Source organism: Littorina saxatilis, linkage group LG6 (genome assembly GCF_037325665.1).
Source record: "Littorina saxatilis isolate snail1 linkage group LG6, US_GU_Lsax_2.0, whole genome shotgun sequence".
Lineage (NCBI taxonomy): Eukaryota > Metazoa > Mollusca > Gastropoda > Littorinimorpha > Littorinidae > Littorina > Littorina saxatilis.
Genome location: NC_090250.1, coordinates 25080806 through 25108154, shown reverse-complemented (window position 1 = coordinate 25108154; position 27349 = coordinate 25080806). Strand labels below are relative to the sequence as shown.

General features: G+C 44.2%; 1 protein-coding gene across 2 annotated transcripts in view; it reads right to left on the bottom strand.

The window, feature by feature from the left end:
• LOC138968807 (roquin-1-like) overlaps window positions 1-27349 on the bottom strand; it is a 45896-nt gene that overhangs the window by 17415 nt on the left and 1132 nt on the right. For both annotated transcript variants that reach the window (XM_070341452.1, XM_070341453.1), the window contains exons 2-11: window positions 26490-26983; window positions 24821-25168; window positions 23064-23239; window positions 22087-22287; window positions 21096-21228; window positions 20528-20756; window positions 19279-19443; window positions 18007-18230; window positions 16400-16782; window positions 468-660 (exon numbers count right to left, since the gene is read on the bottom strand). In XM_070341452.1, coding sequence (XP_070197553.1) covers window positions 468-660; window positions 16400-16782; window positions 18007-18230; window positions 19279-19443; window positions 20528-20756; window positions 21096-21228; window positions 22087-22287; window positions 23064-23239; window positions 24821-25168; window positions 26490-26983 — 2546 coding nt within the window. The remainder of the gene's footprint in view (window positions 1-467; window positions 661-16399; window positions 16783-18006; window positions 18231-19278; window positions 19444-20527; window positions 20757-21095; window positions 21229-22086; window positions 22288-23063; window positions 23240-24820; window positions 25169-26489; window positions 26984-27349) is intronic.

The window sequence follows — 27349 nt, the reverse complement described above, 5'->3', positions numbered from 1 at the left end:
TTGAAGCAAGGTCAACCAAACTGGTGTCCAAAGATAGGGCTTACATTGCCCTGTATAGCATACATAGCTAAGGTTGCCATTCTCGATAACTTCAGAAAAAAATGCGAAAATGTGAAAAATGGTCGTTTTTAAGACAACAATTACGGCCCCTGTGACCTTGAACTTGAACTTGAAGTAAGGTCAAGTTGCCGCACATGTTTTTTGAGATCTTGTAACCATACACCATCAGGCCACATCAGGTGTTGATAGACTGAATAGTGTCCAAGAAATATCCAACGTTAAAGTTTTCCGGACGGACGGACGCCGGGACGGACGGACGGACGACTCGGGTGAGTACATAGACTCACTTTTGCTTCGCATGTGAGTCAAAAAGGAAGCAAGCAAGGAAAAAAGTCAGAAAATTAGAAGTTCTTGACACGAAAAGATGGTTAGCACCAGAAAAAGGCACTCTCAGGAAAATGACGTACCCAGCTCGTCCAGTGTATGAGTTGTACGCGTGGCGACCAAAGAGTCCTTCACCGACACGGGCATTCGACTGACAGCAGGATGAGGACTGGTGGAAAGAACTCGGTCCAAGTCATTGTTGCTGACCGGAGCCGAGCACTCATGCTGCAGGTGGGAGATCAGCCTGGACTTGCGGTTGCGCAGTTTTTCTAACGTCTACAACATCAAACGAGAACGGACAAATTTAATCAAGGTGTTTTGACCATTTGCAACCTGCAAGAGAAACCTCTGTGAGCCACACAAATTATTTTCAGATTGCTTTCTGAAAATGTTCACTCAGTTATCCTTACACTCAAAACTTCTTTCTTATAATGCAAAGACACAATCTCTTTAAAACATAATCCTTTTGTATCAATCAAATCAAATCAAATTAACTTTATTATCTCAATCTGAGAAATAACATTTTATCTGAGATGAAACCTGAACTGAAATAGCCATAGGTAATTTTGAATGTGTTTAAAACAGGTCCCATGCGTGTACATCAGTGTTTCCATTCAAGACCGCCCAGAAGAAGGACAAATGTTCTTTTACACAGTGTACACACATAGTCACCTTTTCAAACAACAGGGTCTGAACAAGACTAGTCTAAGGAGCTCACAGAGAGATTAGAACATACAAAAAAGATGGGGGAGCAATTAGAAAAAATGCTACAGTGAAATAATGTTGCATTAGAAGTTACAGCTTTTGATGATGAAGTTGCTGCCACAAGCGTTCTGAAGGCATCTAGGCTTTACCTTTCAATGCAAAACGTCGTTGGTCCAAACATAAACTGTTTGCACAAAAGACGCTGCACTGAAAGTGTGCACACAAGGTTTCAGGTGGGATCAAAACAGTTCTGCATTTCCGATATTTTTGAGAAGTGTGGCAGCAACTTGTACAAGGTACTGTCATCACTGTCATCTAAACCAAGTCATTAACAAAAAAAGCAGCTAAACAAACCAAAACTGGTGGGGAATACGCTCTCAAGAAAGTGAAGGTAAAAATAAGATGGCCAAATGCGGGAAGCAAGAGTTTCCCCCCTTTCGGAACAGGGCAAAACCTTGCGTTCCTTTACAATGTGAATGGAGACACAATACCTGGAACGTCATGTCTCATTTGTGCCGCGCTTCATTCGGCAACCCATTGTTTTTGCCACTGTTCTTTTCGCCGACAAAAAAGGGATGCCACCTGGTCTTGAAGCAGGACTGCAACTAGACATACTCCATACATATGACTCCCCCACATCCCCCCTCCCTCCCGCAACAACACCCCCAACTCTCCCTCTGGCTCAAAACAGGACAACTGTGGCATTTTAGTTATGCTTGAAGTTAACAGTATTTTTTTCGTACATTTTCTTGGTGTCAAACATTACACCTGTTAAAAAAAGCGGTTGATAAGGCATATTTTGAAGTGGTTTTTTTTTTTTGTTTTTTTTTTTGGGGGGGGGGGGGGGGGGGATCTGCTACATCAGAAAGGATAATGTAACCCCCAAACACTTTTATTTTTCATTTATTAAATAACTTTCTTTAATGTAAAGTCTATACTAGAATGCCACAGTCCACATCAAAGGGCTGCCGTTTGACGTTCCATGCAATGATGCCAGTGGGATAGGCGAGAGGACTGCAACAAAGGCCTTCCCTCATCTATGCTGAGCCAGAACGCGTTGAACAACATCCACATCGCGTTGCACACTACAGTATTGTACTGGTTCTTCCATTGTCTTATTTCTGCTGTAAGTTACACAGTCCCGCAACTAAATTTCAGTTGACAGAACAAACTTCCCACAACAAGAAACGCCAAAATGATGAACATTTCTTTATCTACAGTAAGTAATCAGACAGGAATTTGATATAGAACAAACATGAAATGAACGAGGGGGACTGTCATCCCACCACCTCCTCCTGTTGAACCTCTCAAAACAATTCGCCACTTTCACCTGTTTTAAAGGTTTGTTTCCAAAACTGCCAAGTCGGGGCAGTGATATGCATGGTGAACCAAATGTCAATTTTAACCCGTTTCATCGGAACCAGTACTATACTGTAGCAATCCTCTTAAACCCACCAGCAGTCTGTTGCCTAGCCTATATAGGCCTATGTATCAGTCCAAGTCAAATGTCGTTTGCGTGTCAGTGTCTTTGAACAAAACAGGTTGCCTTGGAGCTACTAACATTATACACATTTAAATAAATCGGGGCTACTACAATCCAACAACCTGATCTGAACATAAAGAAGTTCAGTCTGCATGAAAATAAATTATTCGTAAACTCAGTTTGTTAACATAAAAGTACTCACGTTTTGAGGGGACAAGAAAAAAAATTAACTGTGTTACCCAATGAAACACACAAGATGTAAAATCCACTTGCAGACGATTCTCCACTGGATGGAAAAAGGAATTTATTTTGTTGCTTGTGTTTACTGGTCGTTGGTTAAAATGAGATTTAAATTCTATTAGGTGTGGCGTTTCATGATGCTCAGTTAAATGTTTGAGCCATCAGGTGAAGCTGGACGAAGAGACTCAGAGAGAGAGAGAGAGAGAGAGAGAGAGAGAGAGAGAGAGAGAGAGAGAGAGAGAGAGAAAGAGGGATAGATAGATAGAAAGAGAGAGAGAGGGAGAGAGAGAGGGAGAGAGAGAGAGGGAGAGAGAGAGAGAGGGAGAGAGAGAGAGAGAGAGAGAGAGAGAGAGAGAGAGAGAGAGAGAGAGAGAGAGAGAGAGAGACAGAGAGAGAGGGAGGGAGAGAGAGACAAAGAGACCAACTGAAAAAGATGCAGAGAGATAGAGAGATAGAGAAAATGTTTGTAATTGAATCGATGTGTGTAATATTACTAACGGCAAAGAGGAATGCATGTGACTTGTGCGTGCGTATGAGAGTCTGCACGTGCATTCAATACGCTGTCATATCTCTGGATGAAGTATTTAATCACGATTTTGTTCCTCCTGATTATTGACATTTTCGTCCAACTGTAGGTTGTTTTTTTTAGTCAAATACAAACAACACCATGACAAGTCACAAACATCTGATGACAAAGACACACAGGCAGTCAGTCGTGCACATGAATAACAGATGTAGACAAACAAAAGTAAAAGCCACACTCACACAACGTTCGTTCATTTTACCATTCTTTCAGAAAGAAAAATACCTTGAAAATGGTAAGGGGAAAGATACTTCTTAAGGCAAATACCAAAATGAAGTCGTGCTACCAAAGAATAACAATAGACTATTTGAATTTTTGCTTTCAATTTTCAAGTTATTTTTCTCTCCGACTTGAAAATCCCTGTGTGTACTCCACCCACAAAACACATGGCCAAATATTTACTCAAATGTGAAAATTCTGACATTTATTTTACATACTTTTAAGACTGCCAGTAACGTTCGCTTAAAAAATCTCGGCCCTGAAAGTCCCTCATTTCCTTACCAGCCTTTGACTGGGGCCTACTGAATTATCCTAGTAAAACAGACACATTACAATGACGAATGCAGCTCCAAACAGACAGTGCAAAAAATCTAGCTAGAAATCTATTTTGTTTCAAAAATGTTCACTTGCCATGGGAAGCTCATAATTCCCCACTTTCAGGGCTGAAAATGGTAAAACTGCACATGAATATGCTACATTGAACATGTGCTGAACACATGTAAAAACCGGGTAGCCATTGAAATGCTACAAAGACTTTGATTTCCAGACGAAGATTAGCGAGTGAATCTTAGACTGAGTTAAAATGTGCAGCTTACCTATTGATAGATAAGACTGCTACAATACCAGTCATGGTAATGTGTAACAAATATGACAATGACAAAAAAGACAGATACAATTTTTTAGAAAAGCTCTTTTTTAAAAAAATCATTATTATAATAACTGTGATTAAAAAAACAAAAATGTCATTAAAATAAGCTATATAATGAACTGAATGGAAATATAAATAATCCTACAGTCTACCCCTCTGACAAAATCATTCCCAGGGCCTTCAACAATATTTACTTTTTTCATGTTAATAAGTTTAAAACTTCAAATTAAGAATTAACAATACAATAAATCTGAGTATTGACTACAAAATCATGTACTGATTCTGCCAAGATGAAAAATATACAGAACGTGTCATCATTGGACAAAGTTTGAAAATAAATGCTTTTGAGTCCATGTTAATATACAATACAGACATCTAACCTTCACACTGCAATACTCTTCAGCAACAACAAATTCTTGTTGCTACGGAGCCATCAATTACACACTACACATAAAGTGCTATATAATGTGACATATAAAACTAATAACTGTCACTCCTCATCACTAACACCTATCACGAAAATTGGGGACTCGGGAAAAAAGGATAACAAAACCAATTGACGAAAAATGGGGAATCGGAAAAAAGGATAACGAAACCAATCCTGACTAATGGAAATAATTTTGTGAGAGAAAAATAAAATCGACAAAATGTCAAAATCTGACAGACGCGAAGTAGATATGCACGGAAACAACAAATCATCACATTTCTTTCACTTAAAGTTAAAGGCACAGTCCTTCCAGTGAAAACAGTTCAGCTCACCTTCACTTAAAGTTAAAGGCACAGTCCTTCCAGTGAAAACAGTTCAGCTCACCATCTCAGATCTGGCCAGGCTGTTACATGGGATATAAGCGGTACCCGATATCAGACCACCCCTCCATTTGGTCACATACCCAGACTGGGTGTTCTCTGTGCAGAGTGGATTTTATGAATTAATTGCGTAAAAACCACTAGTGGCTGTTGATTTTTGGTATGTGTCTACGAGGAGGGAGGGTCTTATCCCATGGTAGATTTGAAATAGTTAGCGCCAAACAAATGCTGTTTCTGTGAACTTTGTATACATGTCATGATTGTAACCTTTGTTAAAATAAACTTATGTTTAAACCAACTCCTTTGAATTGGGGAAAAAAATATAAAATAAAAAAAATAAAAAAATGTTTTCACGGGAAGGAGAGTGCCTTTACCTCTACTTTTGTCATTCAAGAATAGTTACAGGAGAGTAATTTCTCTCATAAAATCTAATCTACCCAATGGTCACGTGCTATGTACAAAATACAATTTCCGGGACAAAAATTACTCACACGTTATCTTTTGACCAAATTTACATTTACAAAATACATGTATGAACATTATCACCACTGAGGGAAAAAACGCTTCTTTACACACTGGGAAAGAGTTTGATAATTGTAACAATTATTACAATAGGACACATCTGAGATACAAGGACATTTATCCATATGGCACAGAAAATATGACCCAAAAAAATGCGATCAAGGGGAATACACTTTATTTTATGTGTCCTTTTTAGTGAGATAAATACCGCCAAAATGTTGAAATTTCCCCCATGTATTCTGAGTGGTTTTAGCATCAGTAAATTAAGTCACATGAGACTGGTCAGAACTGTATTCAGCAGCAATTTCTTTCCATTTCCCACCACACACAATTTTCACACCACATTTTGTGTATCTGCTGACCATTCTACAAAAACGTTCACCAAAGGAATGTGCCACGCTCGCAGATTACAAGGTTAAAAATATCCAGCCAAAACGCTGTTCAAAAAGTCTCAATCAGTGACGATCTAGCATGTTCTTAGGCCTCGTGTGGCGAAAAGGGGCGCGCATTCGGATCAAGATCACTTTCAGTTGGGACTAGAGGCACAGAAACCATGGTGCAGTTTTGGGGTTGGCAGCCTGGGAATGCAGTGAAAACTCCACTGGTCTGTTGAAAGAAAATACACCTTTCAGTAATCATACACTCATTTAACAGTGCCCTACACTGACTGAACGTATCTGCCTCTGTAGACAAAGGCTGAACAACATTTCCTCTTTCATGTGCGATCGTTTTGCAGGGCAAGAAGACATCATCTCCTTCTCATCAAACATCCTGAACAATCTCAAAACCTTGTACTTTTCATCTTGTCTCTATTGTTACTAGGGGGAAACATTTCCCGTCTTTTGAGGGGAATTGAAACTGAAATGATGCAGATAACCACAATGGTAATAATTCAAAAAGAACCCATGTACCGTAAATTATGTCACCAGACAACCATGGACACCTCTTGCTATCCAATGAACTAGCAAACACAAAAAGCGAATGGTGCATTTTTAGAACTACCTGACGGGTCACTTATAGTAATACATAGTGAATTTAAGATAAATTAATTTTCAGATCCAATACTGGTCCCAGAAAATCCATGTTTTTTTTTATGTTTGTTTGCTTAATCTGAATGTACGACAAAGATGAAGTTAGATTATGTCTGTGTACCCTTTACCCTGAATAAAACAAAAATCTGTACATGAACATTTCTGGGTTCTCTGTTTTTGTTTGTTTTTGTTAACACTATTTACAAACTTGTGCCTACAACATGAAAAACACACAGAATCAACTGAAACAAATTGACGCAACTATAACAGTATCAACTGTTACGGAAATTCCATCCAGCATCTAATCACCGATACTGTCTTTTGTGACCTTCAACAATTTTCTGATTGTTCACGCATGTGACCTTTCAAAACAGCCTGCTGGGCAGACACACAGACAGACAGACAAAACATATAAACAGACCCATAGCTAATCATGTATTGCAACATGAGTCTGATTTTTAGATCCGGTGAAACATGACCTTGAAACAAGTTTTTTAATCACACTCACAGAAACACTTATGCAGGGATGAAAGATGATGTTTGTAATTAGGAAAATGTGCCTGAAGACAAGGAAGCTCCAACGTTTACACATTTTGCTCCATGATTTAAAGTTTTTCAACACCTAAAATGATAGGAAAATCAGGAAGACCATCCGCAAATCCCTTCTTGTAACAGGATTTCCTGTGAGCTTTCATCCCTGCTAATGACCTCACATTACATACCCCCTTTTATACGAAATAAGAAACACATAAATCATACATTAGCAAATTGCTCAGTTTCAAAATGATTGTTTCAAAGCTACAGTAAAACCTGACCTGGCGACCACCTCTCGATAACAACTACTTGCCCACAACGACCATTTCAGAGAATCCCGGATGACCATTTTATTCTATTTCATTTTATTCTAAATCACCTTTATAAAGTGACCATAATTATATATCCACCACTTTTGGTCGATCCCTTGTGTGGTTGTTATCGACAGGTTTGACTGTATTAGTAAAATAAATGCACTTAAATGACTACAACTAAATTTCTCTTCTCTTGTACAAGTTGTTCCTCCATGTCGCTTTTTCTCAAGTTTGATTTTTTGTATCACTGTGTGTGACAACCTGAAGCAAAATTCTTGTCTGAAAATAACCTGTAATCTGGCACAGTACTGTACTTGACTACCCTATATAGGAAACATTGTCATATAACAAATGTGAGCATACCTGCATGAATATATACACACGCACACAACAAGACAAAGAGAAGATATGTATCGATTGTGTAAACGATATTGATGCAGTGTCTGTATGATTTTGAATTGCATGTATTGTGTAAAATAAAAATATGTGTGTAAAAACGAAATCTGTTATGTATACCTCATACGTAACCTGCCTATCAATTGTTCTCCTGAATCGAAAATTTTTAATTAAATTTTGATTTAATATAATATACTTACCCAATTCTTATGAATGCATTGACTTTAGTCCCACATGCTAGATGTCGAAAAACCTCTCAAATTACCTGCCCTTAGTAGGGTGGTAACCAAGCTAAAAGCGACGCCATAGCCGTTGCTATGGCCTGACCTTGCTCGGTTACCCATAACACCCTGCGCACCACGTGAGCGCTAGCATCCGTAATGTTCATTCGAGACTATTAGTCAAACAAACCCCCAAGGACATAATCCAGCGGGGACGGATGGGAGGGTATTAACTATAAGAATTGGGTAAGTATATTATATTAAATCAAAATTTAATTAAAAATTTTCGATTTAATCACATATTCTTACTCCAATTCTTATGAATGCAGATTCCTCCTAAAGGCGGAGGGAACTTACTTATGTCCTTGCAAGCACCTGCCCTGCAGCCACCAAAGCCGGCAAAGCACTGGAGCCATCCAGTCGCGTGCAAGAGATGTCACGAAGGTAGAAGTTGATGAATACATCGTCTGACTTCCAGTAAGCTGTCTGCAAGACATCGCTTAATCGCCCTGAACGTAAGACGGCCACAGAGGACGCCCAGGCCCTGGCCTCATGTACTCGAGCTGATGTCAGAGGAAGGACTGAACGCCCCCCCCTCTCCTGAGAGAGCCACCACTCATAAGCTCGTCTAATGAGGGTCGCCACCCATCTTGTAAGGGTCAATTTCGATATGTCCCTGTCATATTTCGTGTTCAATGAAATGAACAAAAGTTTTTGGCTTTTGGCCCTAACCAACTGAGTGCGAGCCAAGTAAGACTTCAAGGCCCTAACTGGACAGTTAGCTAAGTCTGGATCGTGCGAAGCTAAGATAGTCCCAAGCGGGGGGACTCGGACCACGGGCGGGGATTGGCCTGGCTTTTGATTTTTCGCGAGAAAACCAGGCCGGAAATGAAGCGACATTGAACCATCGCGCTCAAACGCGATGTCTTCCGACAAACCCGACAAGGCATGTATCTCACTGCCTCGCCGAGCAGTAGCCAGAAGAAGCAGAAAAACCGTCTTGCGTGTTAAATCAGTCAGGCTAGCAGCCTGCAAAGGCTCAAACGCCGCAGAACGCAAATATTCTAAAACCAAAAATAAGTCCCATGCCGGGACAGAGGTCCGTCTCTGCGCTTCCTGGAGAGCGGCCCCTTTGATCACACTAGCAATCACTCCGTTAACGTTAATCAATCTGCCTATCTGTCTCAGAGTAGCAGATATAGCAGAACGTCGGACTCTCAAAGCAGAGGCCGAACTGCCCTGAGCAGACAAAAAAGAAAGATGATTTGCCACCTGTAAGGAGCGCGGGGCCACGGCATTGACCCCCGTCTCCCTACACCACTTGGCCCAGGCGGCCCAATGGCAAGCATACACAGACGCAGTCGAGGACCTATGCGCCTTAAAAACCAAATCCAGCGTAGAGTCTGAAGCGCCAGATTTCCGCAGTTCCGACCTCACAGTCTCCAAACGTGTAGGCGCAGGGCCTGCGGGTCTCTGTGCGGGATGCCTGTTCTTGGCTGAACGAGCTCTCCCCGCCCCAGATTTAGAGGGATCGGAACCCCTTTTGCCAGCAACAGCAGATCTGGAAACCACTGCTGGGAAGGCCACCAGGGGGCTACCAGCAGCAGGAGCTCCGGACGATCCAGCTCGGCCTTCCTCACCACTCTGCTGAGTAGAGGAAAGGGAGGATATGCGTAGGCCTGAAGGCCGCTCCACGAGATCTCCAACGCATTGCTTGCCCAAGCTTCCGTGTCCGGAAAGGGGGACACGAAAATGGGAAGTCTCTTTGAAAATCTCGTTGCAAATAGATCGATCATGGGTTTCTCCACCTGTGCCCACAGGCGCTGGAGCGCCCCGTGAGTGATCGTCCATTCGGTGTGCAACACCTGAGAGGACCTGCTGAGCGCATCCGCCAGAGCGTTGAGCTTGCCCGGCAGGAACTCTGCTGAGATCATGATCCGATGCGAGTGGCACCACACCAGAACCTCGCATGCCCTGTCTGACAGGGAAAACGACCGAGCTCCTCCCTGCTTGTTGATGTAGGCAGCGACAGTTGTATTGTCCGTGTGCAACCGGACATGTCTGCCGCCCACCAGAGGGAGAAACGCAAGCAAACCGAGGGAAACAGCCTCCAACTCCAGGCGATTGATATGCCAGAGACGCTGGGCCTGAGTCCAAAGACCGGAGGCCGCCTGGCCCCCGATGTGGGCCCCCCACCCAGCCATAGACGCATCCGTAAACAGATCTATGTCCGGAGGGGGCAGAGAGATGGGGACCCCCTGAGAGATCCAGTCTAGGTCCAGCCACCGAGCCGTCGCGTGACTGAACCATCCCTGTGTGGAGACGATTTTGTCCCAATCTTGCGAAGCCGGCTCCCAGAGAGAGCTGAGCGCAGCCTGGAAAGGCCTCTTGTACACCCTCCCTAAGGGAACCAGAGTTGCCATAGATTCCATTTGGCCCAGAATCGAGGTAAGGACCCTCACCGAAGCCTGCTGGCTGCCAGCCACGGCCGAAATGAGAGCATGAAGCTTCTGAATCCTCTCCTGCGTAGGCCGGACCGTCCAAGCGACAGTGTCGAACGCCATACCGAGGTAAACAAACCTCTGCGAGGGAGTCAATTCCGACTTCGCTTGGTTCACAGAGAACCCCAGGCTCAGAGCCCGGTTCAACACTACCTGAGTGTTCAAGAGGCACACTGATTGACTCTGACTCAGAATCAACCAGTCGTCGAGGTACGTCCGTAGACGAATACCTCTTTGCCTGATCAGCGCGGCCAACTGTCTGATCACCAAAGTGAAAACCCACGGGGCCAGGGACAGCCCGAAGGGCAGAGCCCTGAATTGAAAGATCCGATGACCCCAGCGGAACCGGAGCCACTTTCTGTCCACTTGATACATAAGGATATGAAAGTAGGCGTCCGTCAAATCCACCGAAGTCACCCAATCTCCCCGGCGCAGGGCCTCCCTGACCGAAGCTGGCGTTTCCATACGAAACTTGATCTTCCGCAGAAACTTGTTCAAGACCGAAAGATCGAGAACAGGCCTCCAGCGGCCCGACGCCTTGGGCACAACAAACAGGCGTCCGTAAAACCCCGGCGAGGAGTGATCCACAATCTCCTCTATAGCCTCTTTGGCCAAAAGAGACCTGATCTCTGTCTCTATGGCCGCTCTGGCCTCCAGGCTGGCCGGAAAACGAAAGGGAGGAGGAACCCTGGTCAAGGGAGCCTTTTCCCCCTCCCACAACAGGCGGAATCCCGATCGCACCACCCGCAAAATCCATTGGCTGTGCACTAACGCCTGCCACATGGAAATGGCCCTGGTGGGGCCCCCCGCCACCACAAAAGTGGGGGGAACAGGGGTGATGTGATCGGGAGAGCCTCATTGGGGGGAGGGCTTTCGAGCCCCCCCCCTCCCCTTCCCGAACGAGGGTTTCTTAGGATAAGGAGCACCCTTGGCTGGTGCGCCCTTATCTCCCTGTTCCTTAGGACGAGAGGCGTTGTGCTGCTTCTTGTTCCAGGCAGGCTTAGAAGAAGACTGAGATTTCTTTGGGATTTTAAACGAAATCCCAACGAGATGTCTGTCTTTAGCCTCCTGCACTTCCCGCTGCCTTGCATCCAGGGCTACTCTACCCAGGAGAGAGCCCTCAACAAAAGGCGAGGAACGAAGCGAGTCCACAGTGGACTGCTGGGAAAAACCTGCTTGAGACAGCAGCAAATCACGTCGTGAAAAGACAGCATGAGCATACAGCCTCGCTGAAATGCTCATCCTCTCAGAATTCACCATCCCCAAAGCAGCAAGCAGTGTGGAGATATCACTGGCTGAGGCGTCTTCCCTGAGTCTAAACGGCTCCAAAGAGCCAGCCACAGCTCGAGTAAGAGCTCGGAGCAAAGACTCTGCCATAGAAGCCAATTCCAGATCAAGACGCCCAATCTCCTCCAGAGAAGAGAGAGAAGCGTCCGAGAACGAGACCCCTTCCTTAGCAGAAGGTTGCTTTGGCAACAAGGCAAGCAACTCCGGCGGAATTGGCAAAGTTGCCCTCGGCAAAGCAAAAGTCTGAACAAAGTTCCTAGACTTCACATTCCAGTCCAGCTTTTTCTGCACTAACGGCGAAAAAGCAGTGGCCTGCGCGTTTGACGCTAGCCATGGATCGGCTGAAGCAGGCGCTGTATCATGAGCATGCAACAAAGGGAAAGGAGTTGGCGACAGACCGCTGCCCTGAGGGGCCGGACGAGCCAAAAGTTGCGACATGTGATAAGCCACGGCAGGTGATTCCACAAAACGAAACGATTGTGAACTCTCCTGCGAAGGCCGAAAATCATTCGCCGCGGATGGTGGAAAAGAGACATCCTGTCCTGAATCCACCACCCCCTCCGGAAAGTAACGAGCTGCCACACAAGCCGCTCTTCTCATGGCTTGCCTAAATCCAAAAGGCAAGACTACACACTCCTCATCTTCCACAGAAGAATCCGAATCCCCAGCCTGTACAGTATCACTGTACACAGGAGGGGAGACAGGAGCAGCAAAAGCGTGACCCGATCCCGCTTGCCACCCACCATCCCCCCCCTGCCCCACTGGGGTAGAAGGGTAGACAGTAGGCACAGAGGCCCGCCAAGAAGGCGGGGGGAGGGGGCCAGCCAACAAAGCCGCGCCAGGCCCATTGTCGGTAGACCGCTGACCGGGCGCTTGGCCCCAACAGTCAAAACCGGTCTGGCCAGTTTGAGCTACCCCGCCCGCTGCATGCGGTGGGAGTTGGCTCGTAGCTGTAGCAAGCGAACCCTGCGAGGGGTAAGACTGAGTGAGAGGCGAGACCGTGAAAGGCCGCCCCCACCCGTCAACCTGCTGTAGTCCCGATGCCCCACCACCCCACCACCCCTGCTGGGGAGAGGGGCGGCTGCTAGCAGTGGACAATAGCGGCACTGACTGAGACGCCAGTCCAACAGCGGACACCCGATCATGCCCGGCGGGCGAGAAAGGGTGAGCCGCTACACCAGCCCCCACCCAGTCCCGCCCAGTGGGTGGGAAAGAGTGAGACGCTGACACAGCCCCCTGCCCCCAGTGGGGCAAGGTGGGACCAAGCCCAGGCTGTGACTTACCATGCCCCCTCTCTCCCTCTCCCACCCGGGGAGAGAGCTGACTTCCCACTGCAGTGTTGCTAAAAGCAAGCTGAGCGGGAAGAAAAAGAGAGGAAGCAGACCCCCTCTCCTTACGGAGAGAGTGTTCGAGCGCAACCGCAGCACTACCAGAGGCAGAGAGGGAAGGCCCGAACTGGTCAGGTGCACCAAGCAAGTGCGCAGAAGAAATGGCCGCCCGGCCACCCCCCCCATCCGCGGGAGTCGCCATAGTCGACGACGACGACGACCCCAGCCGAGCCAGGGAGGAAGGATCCCCTACCGCCGGAGGCAGAGGAGGGACCCCAGAGCGAGACGCAAACTGTTGAGAAATAAAATCAAACAATTCGGACTTCAACGAGCCCAGGGCTGAAGGCCCCGGCTCCTCACCCCTATCAGGGGACGCGAGCTGTGAGCGAACGGAACCCGTCCTCGGAGGGATAGGAACATCAAACGAAGTGCTATTTGACGGATCTTCTACCCGCATAATAGGCAAATCCACGCTCTTGGCTTTACTCTTAGCTTTAGCTTTCTTAACTGGGCTAAGAGCCTTGTCACCTTCCAGTCTCGCACTCAGTTTAGCTTTGTTGTCGGCCATTTTAAGACCGGCGAAAACAGTCACCCAGAACAAAATTATCTGCGTGCGTGTTCAAAACAAAGCTATCAACATTTACATTCCAAACGTAAAAAGGAAAGATCTCACCAAAAGGTAGACGGACAGGTAGACCCCCAAGAACCGGCTAGTCTCACGGACGAGCAGGCATGTGAAGGCCAAAAGTGAGAGCGAAATTCGGACACGTCCACCGTGTGTTGTCGAAAGTCGAGAATGAACATTACGGATGCTAGCGCTCACGTGGTGCGCAGGGTGTTATGGGTAACCGAGCAAGGTCAGGCCATAGCAACGGCTATGGCGTCGCTTTTAGCTTGGTTACCACCCTACTAAGGGCAGGTAATTTGAGAGGTTTTTCGACATCTAGCATGTGGGACTAAAGTCAATGCATTCATAAGAATTGGAGTAAGAATATGTGATTAAATGAGGGTGGGGGAGGGAGTGGGGAGGTTGGGGGGATGAGGGTGGGGGTGGGGGGGAGGAGAGGGGAGGGAAGGAGGGGGTAGGGGTTTGGGTAGCAGGTGAGGTGGCTAGTTACACAAATCAGAATGTTGAATCATTTGTTAACATTATTGTTAATCAAGGCACCAATTTAATCACTTTATTGTCTGCCTGCCTGTCCGTCACTTTGTGAGTCACACAAACAACTGGTCAAGCTGTCTGTCCATGATAATGCGTTCTCTGAGATAAATGCTGGATGGAACATTACGATGAATATGGCAGGTGCAGGTGAAGCTGTAAGAGAAATGTTCTGCATTGTACCCAATGCGATCTCTCAAACATTTCTCTGCATTGTACCCCATGCATCTCTCAAAGTACACACTGAACATCCATTCACAAAGCTTCTCTATACAGGAAAACAGGCCATGTAAACAAGCTCGGGAGTTCTTAATCATGAACCTCCACTGTTATCATTCACTCACACACACACAAATGTACAGACAGAAACAAATTGTACAAAAGAGTGATGGATCTTTGAATCATGTAATATCCAATAATCGTATAAATCTCTGATACAGGCATCCTAAATGATGATGGAGTGTATACATGTATCAATTTCTTGTGTTATTTTTTGCAGATTTTTAAATCCAACCTCATTTTAATAATATAAGAAGCTATGAAAAAAAAAAAACCATCCACTTGTTCAGCATTAGTGTGTTGACCAAGCAAAATCTTCGAGACTCATTTTGAAAATGTGCCTTTTCTACAGTTACGGTGCCAGCAGCCACTTTTGGACTGGATAAGAATCAAACATATTCCAAGATCCAACACTGTGAAAACAAAAGCACAAGACCAAAGTCTGTTCATAATAAGCATTTCAAATGTACGTTCAAGTTCGAGTTGAATACATCAGAAAGGTTATCACATCATAAGCTAGAGATGGTGACGAAACCAAGACCACAAGAGAAGAGGAAAGTAAGGCCAGGATGAGCACAACTCAATCACAACTTTTCACTGATCTCACAGTAGTATATGACAAAATCATTGTGAACGATTTGATAAGGACGCCATGTCAGATCATGTATTTTGTTACACCTTCAGCTGGACTACTTGTATTACTATGCGTATGAGGTGTGTTATACCATCAGTCTGAACAAAGCTTTGACAAAGTACTTGTGGGCAGCAAAATGTCAAATGTGTGTAAAGTCTCAAACAGGCATCTTCTGCTTTAGGCCTAGTGGTGACCTTACGAGTCATTTTCTCCTGCTGACACCAAGACAAGCTTCATTCTCAAAATTGTGTGTCGTTTTTTGGGAAGCGTGCAGAAGCCACATAATCTGTATGTGACGGTATTAGAAGCATTATTTGCATTCTGTCGTCTTTTTGAACTTTCTTTTGCTTTTGACGTCAGAGACTTTACATTGGAAGACGGGGTCAAGAAGAAACAACTTGTTTTGATTGATCGGGGTCCTTTGTCTTTAAAGCAGAGACTTTGGCCATAGGACTTGAGATTAGGACAAGTTTACTAAGCAAGCTTTGTACATGCGAAACTGGTGCAGAGTCTGAAACTATTGCTATAAGCACTTCCTATGTGTCCAAAGATTTTCTCTTCAGTTTTGTTCTTGTTCTTCCTTTTCTTTCCATTTCGGAATATCTCCTCTGATTGCAGTTCGTTTAAAAACTGCATTGGCATTAAAATTCATCATGTGGTACACAGACAGCTGCCATGAAAACCATTTAACATGACCAAACAACACACACTTAATTTCAAATCTATTCAACACATTTTCCGCATTCTCTAAGCAGTCCTTTTGCAAACCAGGCAAACACGATCTAAGAAAGTACATTACATGGCTCATTGATTACTTTCAATTCATAAAGAGTCCTGCGTTTCATGAGAAAAGAAACAAGTTCATCTGTAATACAATGGTGTGTAAAAGCTCAATCACAAAAGCCCATATGAAGCAAAATACTAAACATAATCAGTACACATCAACAATTTTCCTGTGAAAATACATGATAAAGGAAGAGGATGGCATCAAAAGTGACACAGGAAGATTGTGTACAGCAGTCAAAAATAGACAGCAAGGCAGAACAAGCAATCGCATAGCACAGCATTGCATAGACACAGCAGAAGATGAGACGGAAAAAAATCACACCAACAAGCCACCTACCTGCATGGGAACCATGGGAGTGGGAATGTCGGGCCCAGGCGCGCAGACAAAGGCTTCGGGCGTGAATGTCTGCATGGCCCCAGCCACCATCTGCCCCATGGGGTACACCGGCCCCACGCCAGGCACCTGCTGGTGAATGCAGGGGGCACCCTGGGCCACCATCTCTACCACCCTGGCTTGGAGATTGGGGTGGATTCCGGGAGGGGGTAGGGGAGGTCTGGGGACCTGGGGCATGTTGGATGGGGGACCTCCGGGGGGGAGGGGTTGGGGAACGTTGGGGTTGATGGCAGCGTTGTGGTACTGTATCCCTATGTCCGACGGGGGCTGGAACCTCACACTTATCCCTGGCGGGAATCCCCCAGGAATCTGATCCCTGCTCATTCCTGAAAATAAAAGTGAAACGGGCGGATTCAGCGTACAATGCCAGATGAACTCAATAAACATGAGCATACAAAGACACAGGTATAAGCACAGTCACACTTCCGTACTTGTGCGTACACAGAAACACACTTCCTAAGTCATCCAAAACTGACACACTGCTATGCACTACTGTTCGACAGAATGATATGCATAAAAAAAGGTCCCTAGAACAGAACATTTAACTTGATTTCTTATATACAGCACTATCATTTCTGTGCATGAACTTGATGTATGACGCTATCTATGCATGCAGCTAAGCAAGAACTCAATCCAGTTCAAGGTAATTTGTTCATGTCAATGCTTCTTATTCTCTCAGGTGCCCGGGCTGAGGTGCACGAAGCGAAACTGGGTGCCACCCTACTTTGTGGGGGCCATCTTTCTTTCTTTATTTGGTGTTTAACGTCATTTTCAACCACAAAGGTTATATCGCGACGGGGAAAGGGGGGAGATGGGATAGAGCCACTTGTCAATTGTTTCTTGTTCACAAAAGCACTAATCAAAAATTTGCTCCAGGGGCTTGCAACGTAGTACAATATATGACCTTACTGGGAGAATGCAAGTTTCCAGTACAAAGGACTTAACATTTCTTACATACTGCTTGACTAAAATCTTTACAAACATTGACTATATTCTATACAAGAAACACTCAACAAGGGTAAAAGGAGAAACAGAATCCGTTAGTCGCCTCTTACGACATGCTGGGGAGCATCGGGTAAATTCTTTCTCGTCCCAACCAATATGGGACTCCCCCTAACCCGCGGGGGGTGAAGCGAAAGTGGGTGCTACACAACTTGGTGGGAGCCAGCTGCGGGGTCTGATTGGCTGACATTGAGATTTGTTGTAATTTGTTGCCAACCAGTTGGGTGGCACCCAGTTTTGCATCGTGCACCGCTGCCTTGGAGACTGGTTCGGCATTACACTGACTTACTAATGCTGTCTACATTCAGAGCGCTTGGTTTCTTACACCCTGTCATTAGCGCTACACCGTACTTGCAATGGTCATGATCCTTACATTACTACTACATGTACTACTACTACAAATAATAATGCATAATATTTCTCGAGCACATATATCCAGGGTTAAGTCCTGCTCAGAGCTCTATACAATCATTGGGAAAGAAACAACAACCGAAAACAGATGTTGATGACTGCACTTCCACACTGAAGAACAGCGACTGAAGTCTCACCTTCAGGGATGTTTGGTGCGGCAGCAAGAGGCATGTGAACAGCCGGGTGGTTGACGGGCATGCCGGGCGGGATGATGGGAATGATGGCCGGGGGGCCCTGGGGTTGAGGGGCCATGGCCAGCGGCCACGGGGGGTTGTTGGGGGGCTGTCCCGGGTCTGGGGGCTGGGGGGGACTGATGGACATGCCTGCCATGGGACCAATCAGCATCCCCAAGTTGTTGCCCCTGTAACAAACGCAAAAATGTTTGGCTGAGACGTGTCCCCATCATAAAACCTTTAATTGTCCGATTCATTCCCTCGCTGGCTGTGTAAAGGCGTGTAAAGCTCATATCTTCTCTTTTACTACAGTCAGGAATCTCAAATTTGGCAAGCATCGTATGTACCCCATTTTCAAGCTACACGCCACATTTCAGCTCAATTGATCCGAAGTACAAGAGATTTGACAGCGTGAAACCGATACACCACTGTATTTTCATGAATTGACAACTTACAGTGTGCCCTTGATGTATAAATGAATACACCACACACACCCACTGTTTGTCTGTTTGTTGTATTCTTCTTCGTCTGTTGTTGTTTATTGAACAGTTTGTTGCCCGTTAAAAGCAAGTTACCCAGCATGTCAGCTTACGTCCTACAGGCAGTAGAATTGTTAAAGAGATAAGATATACATGTTCGTGTTCCAGCCAAAACTCACACAGTACTGTCTAGTGTCAAGCAGAAAACCTTTACAGATATCGAACAACAAGAACAAAACTGAAACCTGCTCTAGTCCTTTAGCACTGTCATGGTTAATCACATTAAAAATGATACAAATTATTATAAACACTAAACACTTAAAGTTTCACACTTTTGGCAGCTGAAAATCTCTCAGTTGTAGCTAACAGCAGTACATCATATTACTTCTTTTCAGACAAGATAGGATATTTTGCACTGTATTGAATTACGATACACAATATCTTATCTTGTGTTAAATCTTTATACGTGTCTTTTTTTTTCTCGTAATTGTGAGGCAGTGTTGAGAAAGGCACATCTCTGTTTTGTGGAGACAGTCAAAGTATTTGTTCTTGTTCTTCTGCTTCATGTGGGGGGTGGGGTGATGACGGGCACATATTTCTCCTCGAGAGAAACTCCTAATACATGTACAACTCTTACCCGTCCCCAATGTCCATGGTGTGGTGGTGATAAAGGTCGGGTTTGAGTAACGCAGGGTCCTCTGTCTGCTTCATGCTTTGAGAATGTGAGAAAAAGTCCCAAGACATGTACAACTCTTACCCGTCCCCAATGTCCATGCTGTGGTCGTGATAAAGGTCGGGTTTGTGTAGTGCAGGGTCCTCTGCCTGAAACATTTCGGGGCCTCGTGGCCTGGCGGGTACAGCCATCACCGCTGGGCCCCCTACCCCTCCTCTCTGGTTCAGCTTCTTGGAGCGACACCGATACCTAGCAAACACAAACCACAGGAAAATGCTTAGCATTTGAGGTGTGCTGCAAAGTCCAGTGGCAACAATACAGGGGAAACTACCATAGACAACCGGATGAGGATTGTCGAGTCGAACAATGACTGTCGAGATTTCTGTCAAATGTCATATTTTCAATTTTGGTCAAAAATACAAATGACATTAAAGGCATACTAACGCACTCCCGTGTTTACAAAGTGTAGTTTGCCCACAATCGATGTCAAACGCACCATAAGACCATATAATGACGATATGTCACCATGCGCGGACCATAATACATGCATTACAGCTTGTTCTAGCCTCTGAAAAAGTGAGGATGTCAACAAAGCCGCGGTGTTAGCTCGATTGCATCAACGTTACATGTGTTGCCAAATCTATAAATAGGACCATCTAGATCAAAATAAAAATTCAAATATCTCAACATTTAAGGGCTCCTAGACCACAATATTTTGCAGGGAACTTAATTTAGTCTGTCTCCAGCTCTGGGTAAGGCAATTAGCGTGTATATTCATCAGCTTTCTATGCCTTTAATTTTACGTATAGATCCATTTCAGTAAGAATTCCTTTTGATTTGTAAGTACGAACGCACATAAAGAATGCACTCTGTTGTAGTCTCGATCAGCCACCTAAATATAAGTTTTCGACAGCCTCTGACGTCACATGGCGCAAAGAAGGGAAATCCAGTGTTGAATCGATACATTCATTGTTTCAAACCTAAATTCTGATATTTATTAGAAAGACAGGAGATTTGGGCCCACGAAAGATAAGCTCTTGCTTGAGTTCTTGCCCTCATTGTTTATAAACCTTGGCACATAATTTCAGGACCGTCTCTCTCAGAAATGATGAACGGTGGCTGACCTCGGCAATTGCAGTCACTGACCCAGTGACCCCACCTCAAAGTCTGTAAACAACAGCTGCCAGGGATATCTTTTTTTTTTTTAAGTCGCCAAATTCGTCTTGGGACGGAAATCCGTCTGAGACTGAACAACTGCCATTGCTTCATGATACTTAATTTAAATAAAATCTTGTTGAAACCAAAGACTGGAGATACAATGTCTGTCCCTTACTGTTCCAACTCGTCCTGAGAGTGGGCGAAAGTGCAGGTGGCGTCACGAGGACAGCTGCCCTTGGCCAGGAAATCGCGGCACATGCTTGTCTTGTAGCGGGTGTTCTGCGGCGGGGCGATCTCGGGGCGGCGGTGGTTGAAGCGCTTGACGAAGTCCACCAGTCCCTGCACCACGATCTTGAGTGACTTCATGACCGCCTCCAGGTCTTCCCATGACGGCGCTGGGCAGTCTGTCAGCCATTCAAACAGAGGGAGTCATGTGTGAGTATAAAGCCTCATGATGACGGAATAACATACAAGAGCAGTTCCCCCATTCCTCTTTACTTATTTACAAACATTACAGGACAGCTAAAAAGTTAATAGGTGTACAAGAAAATGCTCAAAACTAACAAGAAAAACCATCACTAGCCTCATACTCAACACCCTCCAAATTTTGAAATAAGAGATTTTTTATCTTTACAAAAACCATAATAATTACAATTTTTCGTGACCAAATTGATTTTTTTTACAAACTACCAACCCTACTTTTTGTATCATGTTTCCCCTATCCAACATATTTTTGCAGTTACCTGGACTGGGGTCAATTTTGGCCAGAAAGTCAAGGTGTGGACGCAAACGATTTAAGTTGCAGGGGTCCCCCAGTCTCTGCAGTACCAGCACCATCTCATTGATGCCTTGTGTGAAGGACTGTGGACTTTGGTGCTGCACACACACACACACACACACACACACACACACACACACACACACACACACACACACACACACACACACACACACACACACACACACACAATCACAACAACATTAATAATAATAGCCAGCTGTTACTGCTATTTCTAACAAGTTTATTTGTACATCAGAACACCAAGGTGGGAAACCTAACAAAAGAATCACAAACCAGAACAGGTGTAATAGCTATTTAAAAAAATAAAATTCAAACATTTCTCAAGAATTCTAATGCCTAACAAAAGTATGTGTGAGTCAAATCTTCTTTCTTTTTTAATTCAAATATTTGTTATAACTTGGAGATAAGCAACAAAACTCTGTGGTCCATACTAATAGTCTTGATAAAAACCTTTTCATACAGGGTCGTCATAAGGCAAGATTATATTCAAAATAGGGGAATTTAATTTACAGAAGAAATTCAGTCTCCAATGAACCATTTACACATACTGAACATCTTTCTTATTATCTTATTCAGCAGAATTATTAATATTTGTGCTGAACATGACTGACAAAATTGCAGAACTGTGTGAATCCACCAATTATGTAAGCATCTCCTCTTTTTTCTTCTTTTTCAAAAAAATAAAAGTTACAACCATTGTGCTAAAAAGTTTAGTGTTTACTTTGTCGATAATGGACTGCATGTGCGCCTCTTTTACACACACTGAACATTTTCCTTATTATCTTATTTAGCAGAATTTTTAATATTTGTGCCGACCATGACTAAAATAATGCAGAATGGAGTGAATTCACCATTTTTGAAATCAACTCCTCTCCTTTTTTCTCAAAATTTGCTTTTTTACAACCACTGCGCCAAAAAAGTTTAATGTTTACCTTGTCTATAATGGACTGCATGTGTGACTTGTGCAGGGCATCACCATACAACAGAGACGACCACTGCTCCGGTGAAATGCGAAGTCCGGCCTCCATGGCAATCTCCACAATCTGTGCGTCGTGCTCCAGGCGTAGCGTGTCATACGTTCGGAACTCCTCCTTCAGCTGCATCAGCGACGACTCTTCTTCTCTCTTTGTCACCTGGAATAATAATTATAATACAGTAACAATTTTCATGGGCTGAAACTCCAACATTCACTCATGTTTTTGCCCAAATGGATTTTTACGTGCATGACCATTTTCACCCCGCCATTCAGGCCGCATACGCCGATTTCGGGGGAAGCATGCTGGGTATTTTCGTGTTTCTATAACCAACCGAACTCTGACATGGATTACAGGATCTTTTCCGTGCGCACTTGGTCTTGTGCTTGCGTGTACACACGAAGGGGGATAAGGCACTAGCAGGTCTGCACATAAGTTGACCTGGGAGATCGGAAAAATCTCCACCCTTAACCCACCAGGCGGCCACAGCCGGGATTTGAACTCACGACCATCCGATTAGGAGGCCGATGCCTTATCCACTACGCCTGTCATAATAATAATAATAATAATAATAATAATAATAACTGTCAGTAAGTACTGGTGTCATATGACTGATGTGAAACAGTTGATTGGTTAATCGCAATGCCCTAAAACTTTAAAATGATAGCGCACTCAAAAAGCTTTTAATTGTTGTGGACATCTCTGAATTCATTGAAGTCGCCGTTTTGTTGCAAAAGTAATTAGGCATGAATAGTTCTTTACACAGCTGGACCTGTTGATCTCATTTACGTTCTAACAACCTACCTTTCTTGTTTTTTGATTCTGTTGATCTCATTTACATGATATATACCCACCTGTGAGTATATGGTTTAGTTATCTAATGAGCGGTCTCTTACATCAGAATAAATTCCTTTAACTTTGAAGTTCTGCCTCACCTTAAAACAGGAGGCTCTGTAGAGAAGCTGCACAACGTGGCCGATGGCAGTCTTTGACGCCTGAGGGTACTGCTTCTCCAGTCTCTGCACAACAAACAGCACCAGCACTTTCCTAGACAGTGCTGAACCATCTTCCAGCGCTAGAAGAATCAGGCGGAGAACCTCCTCCTGCATACCTGCAAAGTAACAACAACAAGGATGATAGTTGAGAATTTAACAAATTTGTTCCCTCTTTTCTAACATGTTTCCTTTCATGATACTCGAAAAATGCAGAAATCTGTAAGGAAATAACTGGTCAAATCAGGAATCTGTGAGGAAATAACTGGTCAAATCAGGAATCTGTGAGGAAATAACTGGTCAAATCAGGAATCTGTGAGGAAATAACTGGTCAAATCAGGAATCTGTGAGGAAATAACTGGTCAAATCAGGAATCTGTGAGGAAATAACTGGTCAAATCAGGAATCTGTGAGGAAATAACTGGTCAAATCAGGAATCTGTGAGGAAATAACTGGTCAAATCAGGAATCTGTGAGGAAATAACTGGTCAAATCAGGAATCTGTGAGGAAATAACTGGTCAAATCAGGAATCTGTGAGGAAATAACTGGTCAAATCAGGAATCTGTGAGGAAATAACTGGTCAAATCAGGAATCTGTGAGGAAATAACTGGTCAAATCAGGAATCTGTGAGGAAATAACTGGTCAAATCAGGAATCTGTGAGGAAATAACTGGTCAAATCAGAAATCTGTGAGGAAATAACTGGTCAAATCAGGAATCTGTGAGGAAATAACTGGTCAAATCAGGAATCCAAAAACAGATAGACTGCTAACGTTCCAAAATTCAGAATAAAAAAACAAGAAAGGTAGGTGATTGGAACATTGAATTATTGACAAAACAAAACATTGTACTTACTGGTCTGGGTGGCCGAGTGGTAACGCACTTGCGCTCGGAAGCGAGAGGTTGCGAGTTCGACCCTGGGTCAGGGCGTTAGCAATTTTCTCCCCCCTTTCCTAACCTAGGTGGTGGGTTCAAGTGCTAGTCTTTCGGATGAGACGAAAAACCGAGGTCCCTTCGTGTACACTACATTGGGGTGTGCACGTTAAAGATCCCACGATTGACAAAAGGGTCTTTGCTGGCAAAATTGTTTAGGCATAGATAAAAATGTCCACCAAAATACCCGTGTGACTTGGAATAATAGGCCGTGAAAAGTAGGATATGCGCTGAAATGGCTGCGATCTGCTGGCCGGTGTGAATGCGTGATGTATTGTGTAAAAAAATTCCATCTCACACGGCATAAATAAATCCCTGCGCCTTGAATATGTGCGCGATATAAATTGCATAAAAAAATTGTTTTAAATAAAAATCCCTGCGCTTAGAACTGTACCCACGGAATACGCGCGATATAATTGATTGATTGACATTTACCACTGGGTCGACGTACTGTAAATATAACCTTTTGTTTTGTCAATAATTAAACGGTCCAATAACCTACCTTTCTTGTTTTTTGATTTTGTCAAATCAAGACACTCCTGATTTTTTGATTGGCACTTTTAATCTCTTCCACTAGAATGAAAGAACGTCAGATACTGAAATCAGCGTATGGCTGCCTAAATGGCGGGGTAAAATCGGCCATACACGTAAAAACACACTTGTGCAAAAACACAAGTGTACATGGGAGTTTCAGCTAACGAACGTAGAAGAAGAAGACTGAATAGAAAAAAGTCTTTACACTCAAGCTCTCAGATTAAAACTGCACTTACCTGGCCCCAAGAACTGACAGCCACGGGCTCTGACGGCAGCCCACAGGTTTGCAGACAGCTGCTGAGGGTTCTGGTGGGCCAGGATCAACTCCGTCACAGAGCGCTCGCCCAGACTGCGCGCCGCTCTGGCCGCCCTTGACCTTCCCTCCTCCTCCACCAGCTGACAGTTGATGAGCACCAGCAGTTTGCGCTGCATGGGGCGGCTCAGCATGCAGCTTGTGCTGTGTTGTGTGGGGGTGTTGACATTGCGGCCGTTGCGCGTCTGTAAGGAGGGTGGGTGGTAGCCCTGTTTGTTGACTTTCAGGTCGGACAGGTCCTCGTTGTTCTTTTCCAGCTCGTTTATTGAATCTGCAACCATGTCACACACACACTGTCTCAATCATCGCAACAACACACATCTAATCACTCGTCTCACAACTTCAAATTCAAGTCTCATAATAATCATAATAAAAATAGAAGCTCACAAAGCTGGGGCGGGGAGATAGCTGTCAGTTGTGGCGCTGGCTTTGAAACCAGTCGTCACTAGCAGCGTTGACCCCCACGTTCAGCAAGGGATTTATTTCCCAGAGTCAACTTTGTGTCACAGAATCTCCTCAGCGTCTGAACAACCCCATGTGCACGCATGCGCATGATAAAGATCCTAAATTCACACCAAAAACCTCAGGGCTTGGAACCATAAACATACACATGCATGAAAAACAAGAAGAGCAAACGCTCGATCGAGTCACTTTCGCAGTTCTGAATATTATATGAGGCATCAGATGGACAGGAAGAAATTGCTATTCACAACACAATGCATACCTGAAGAATTCAAGACATACCTGTGACCTTGAAAAAGGTCAAAGGTCACCAAAGCAGACGTCAAAGTGTAGAGGTCACTGGGAGTCACGTTCACATAAAATTTGAGCCCGGTCACTTTTATAGTTTCCGAGAAAAGCCCAACGTTAAGTTGTGTGTTGCCAAACAGAAAAGGCTAGTTATCTCCCTTGTTTTTCTGATAACGTTCGTAAAAGGCTACAGATGTAAATACTCACAGGACTTCATATCATAGCTTATCCTTAGCATGAGCCATAAAATATTGTGTCCTCCTTGCTGTACCATAACTAACTGTAACACTCATGAATCACGCTACAATATTTCAACACAATAAAAAATATTTACATCCAACTCCAAGTTACAGCATACTACTACTAGTACTATTACTAGGAAAAGACAAAAGTCCTAGGGAGAGGAGAGTGCTTCCATGTAAAACTAAAGTAAAAGTCAGTTGTACTTCTACTGTGTGGGCCCACACACTCGTGACATAGACAGATAGATCTGTGTCACTGTCAAATGTGTGTGTGTGTGTGTGTGTATGTGCGCACATACTGACATAGACAGATATATATGTGTCAGTGTGTGTCACAATAATCCTACAAATTGGTAAAATTACTCATCCACCTATAAAGCTGAGGTTGTGCAGGGGGAGGGTACAGAGGATCAAGTAATTTTACTCAAAGGCAGTAAATTTCGCTCCCATCATGATCAATCCTATTCATTGTAACAGTGTAAGTCTAAACAGACAGAAAAAAGAAAAAAAACACCACACAATGTATACAACAGATTAATCACACCATGCACTCACAGTTACACACACTGAACCAGAACAGAAAATGTCACCATCGCTTACCTTCAGACAGAGCCTTCAGGTAGACAGCCAACTCCTCTATACATTTGCGAGCTGATTCATAACACTCTGTCTTTTTGGCGTCAGAAATGTTACCAACACTGAGTTCCTCGTCAATGAGTTTATCAGGTATAGCTGCCCCAATCAGCTGCAGCAAGGCGTAGTTGACAGGCAGCTTGTCAATATCACAGTTAATGGGGCTCTGGTCGAACGGGCACTTGCTCTGCTGCAGCTGTGATAGGCACTGCTTACACACTGTGTGCCCACACCCCAGGCTGATGGGCCTGTTGATGTTCTCGCTGAAGAACTTGTAGCAGACTTCGCATGTCAGAAACTCTGTCCATTGTGGGCCCTGCCCTGGCATGATGCTGGCGAAAACTGCTTCCGCTCTCTCAGCCTCCTCGCTGCTGAAGCTGTTGTTATTCTTGTCAATGCTGCTGTAGTGGTCTCTGTAGTTGAGACGGTTGTCAATGTGACTTAATGTATCATAGGACTCACTGGAAAGAACAACATAACACACTTTAACTGGCTTCAAAACAAAGCAGCACATAAAACAAGTATGGAAGAACCCTCAAAGTTCAAACCGATAACACTAACAGAACTTTCCTTAACACAATGAAAATATTATGAGGGCACACTTTTCTTCTTAACAATTATTTTTACATGGACACATAAATAATTTGACACAATACACACATGTATAACACTAACAGCAACAGGTCATTAAAAGATCATGCCAGTATCCCTGCAAGCAACTCCACTCTATCCTTTCATCTGAAGAACTTATTCTTTTAAAATCTAAATAGTGCACTACCACGTACTGTACCAGTTCCAGTATAGACCAGAGCACTGATTTATTAAAG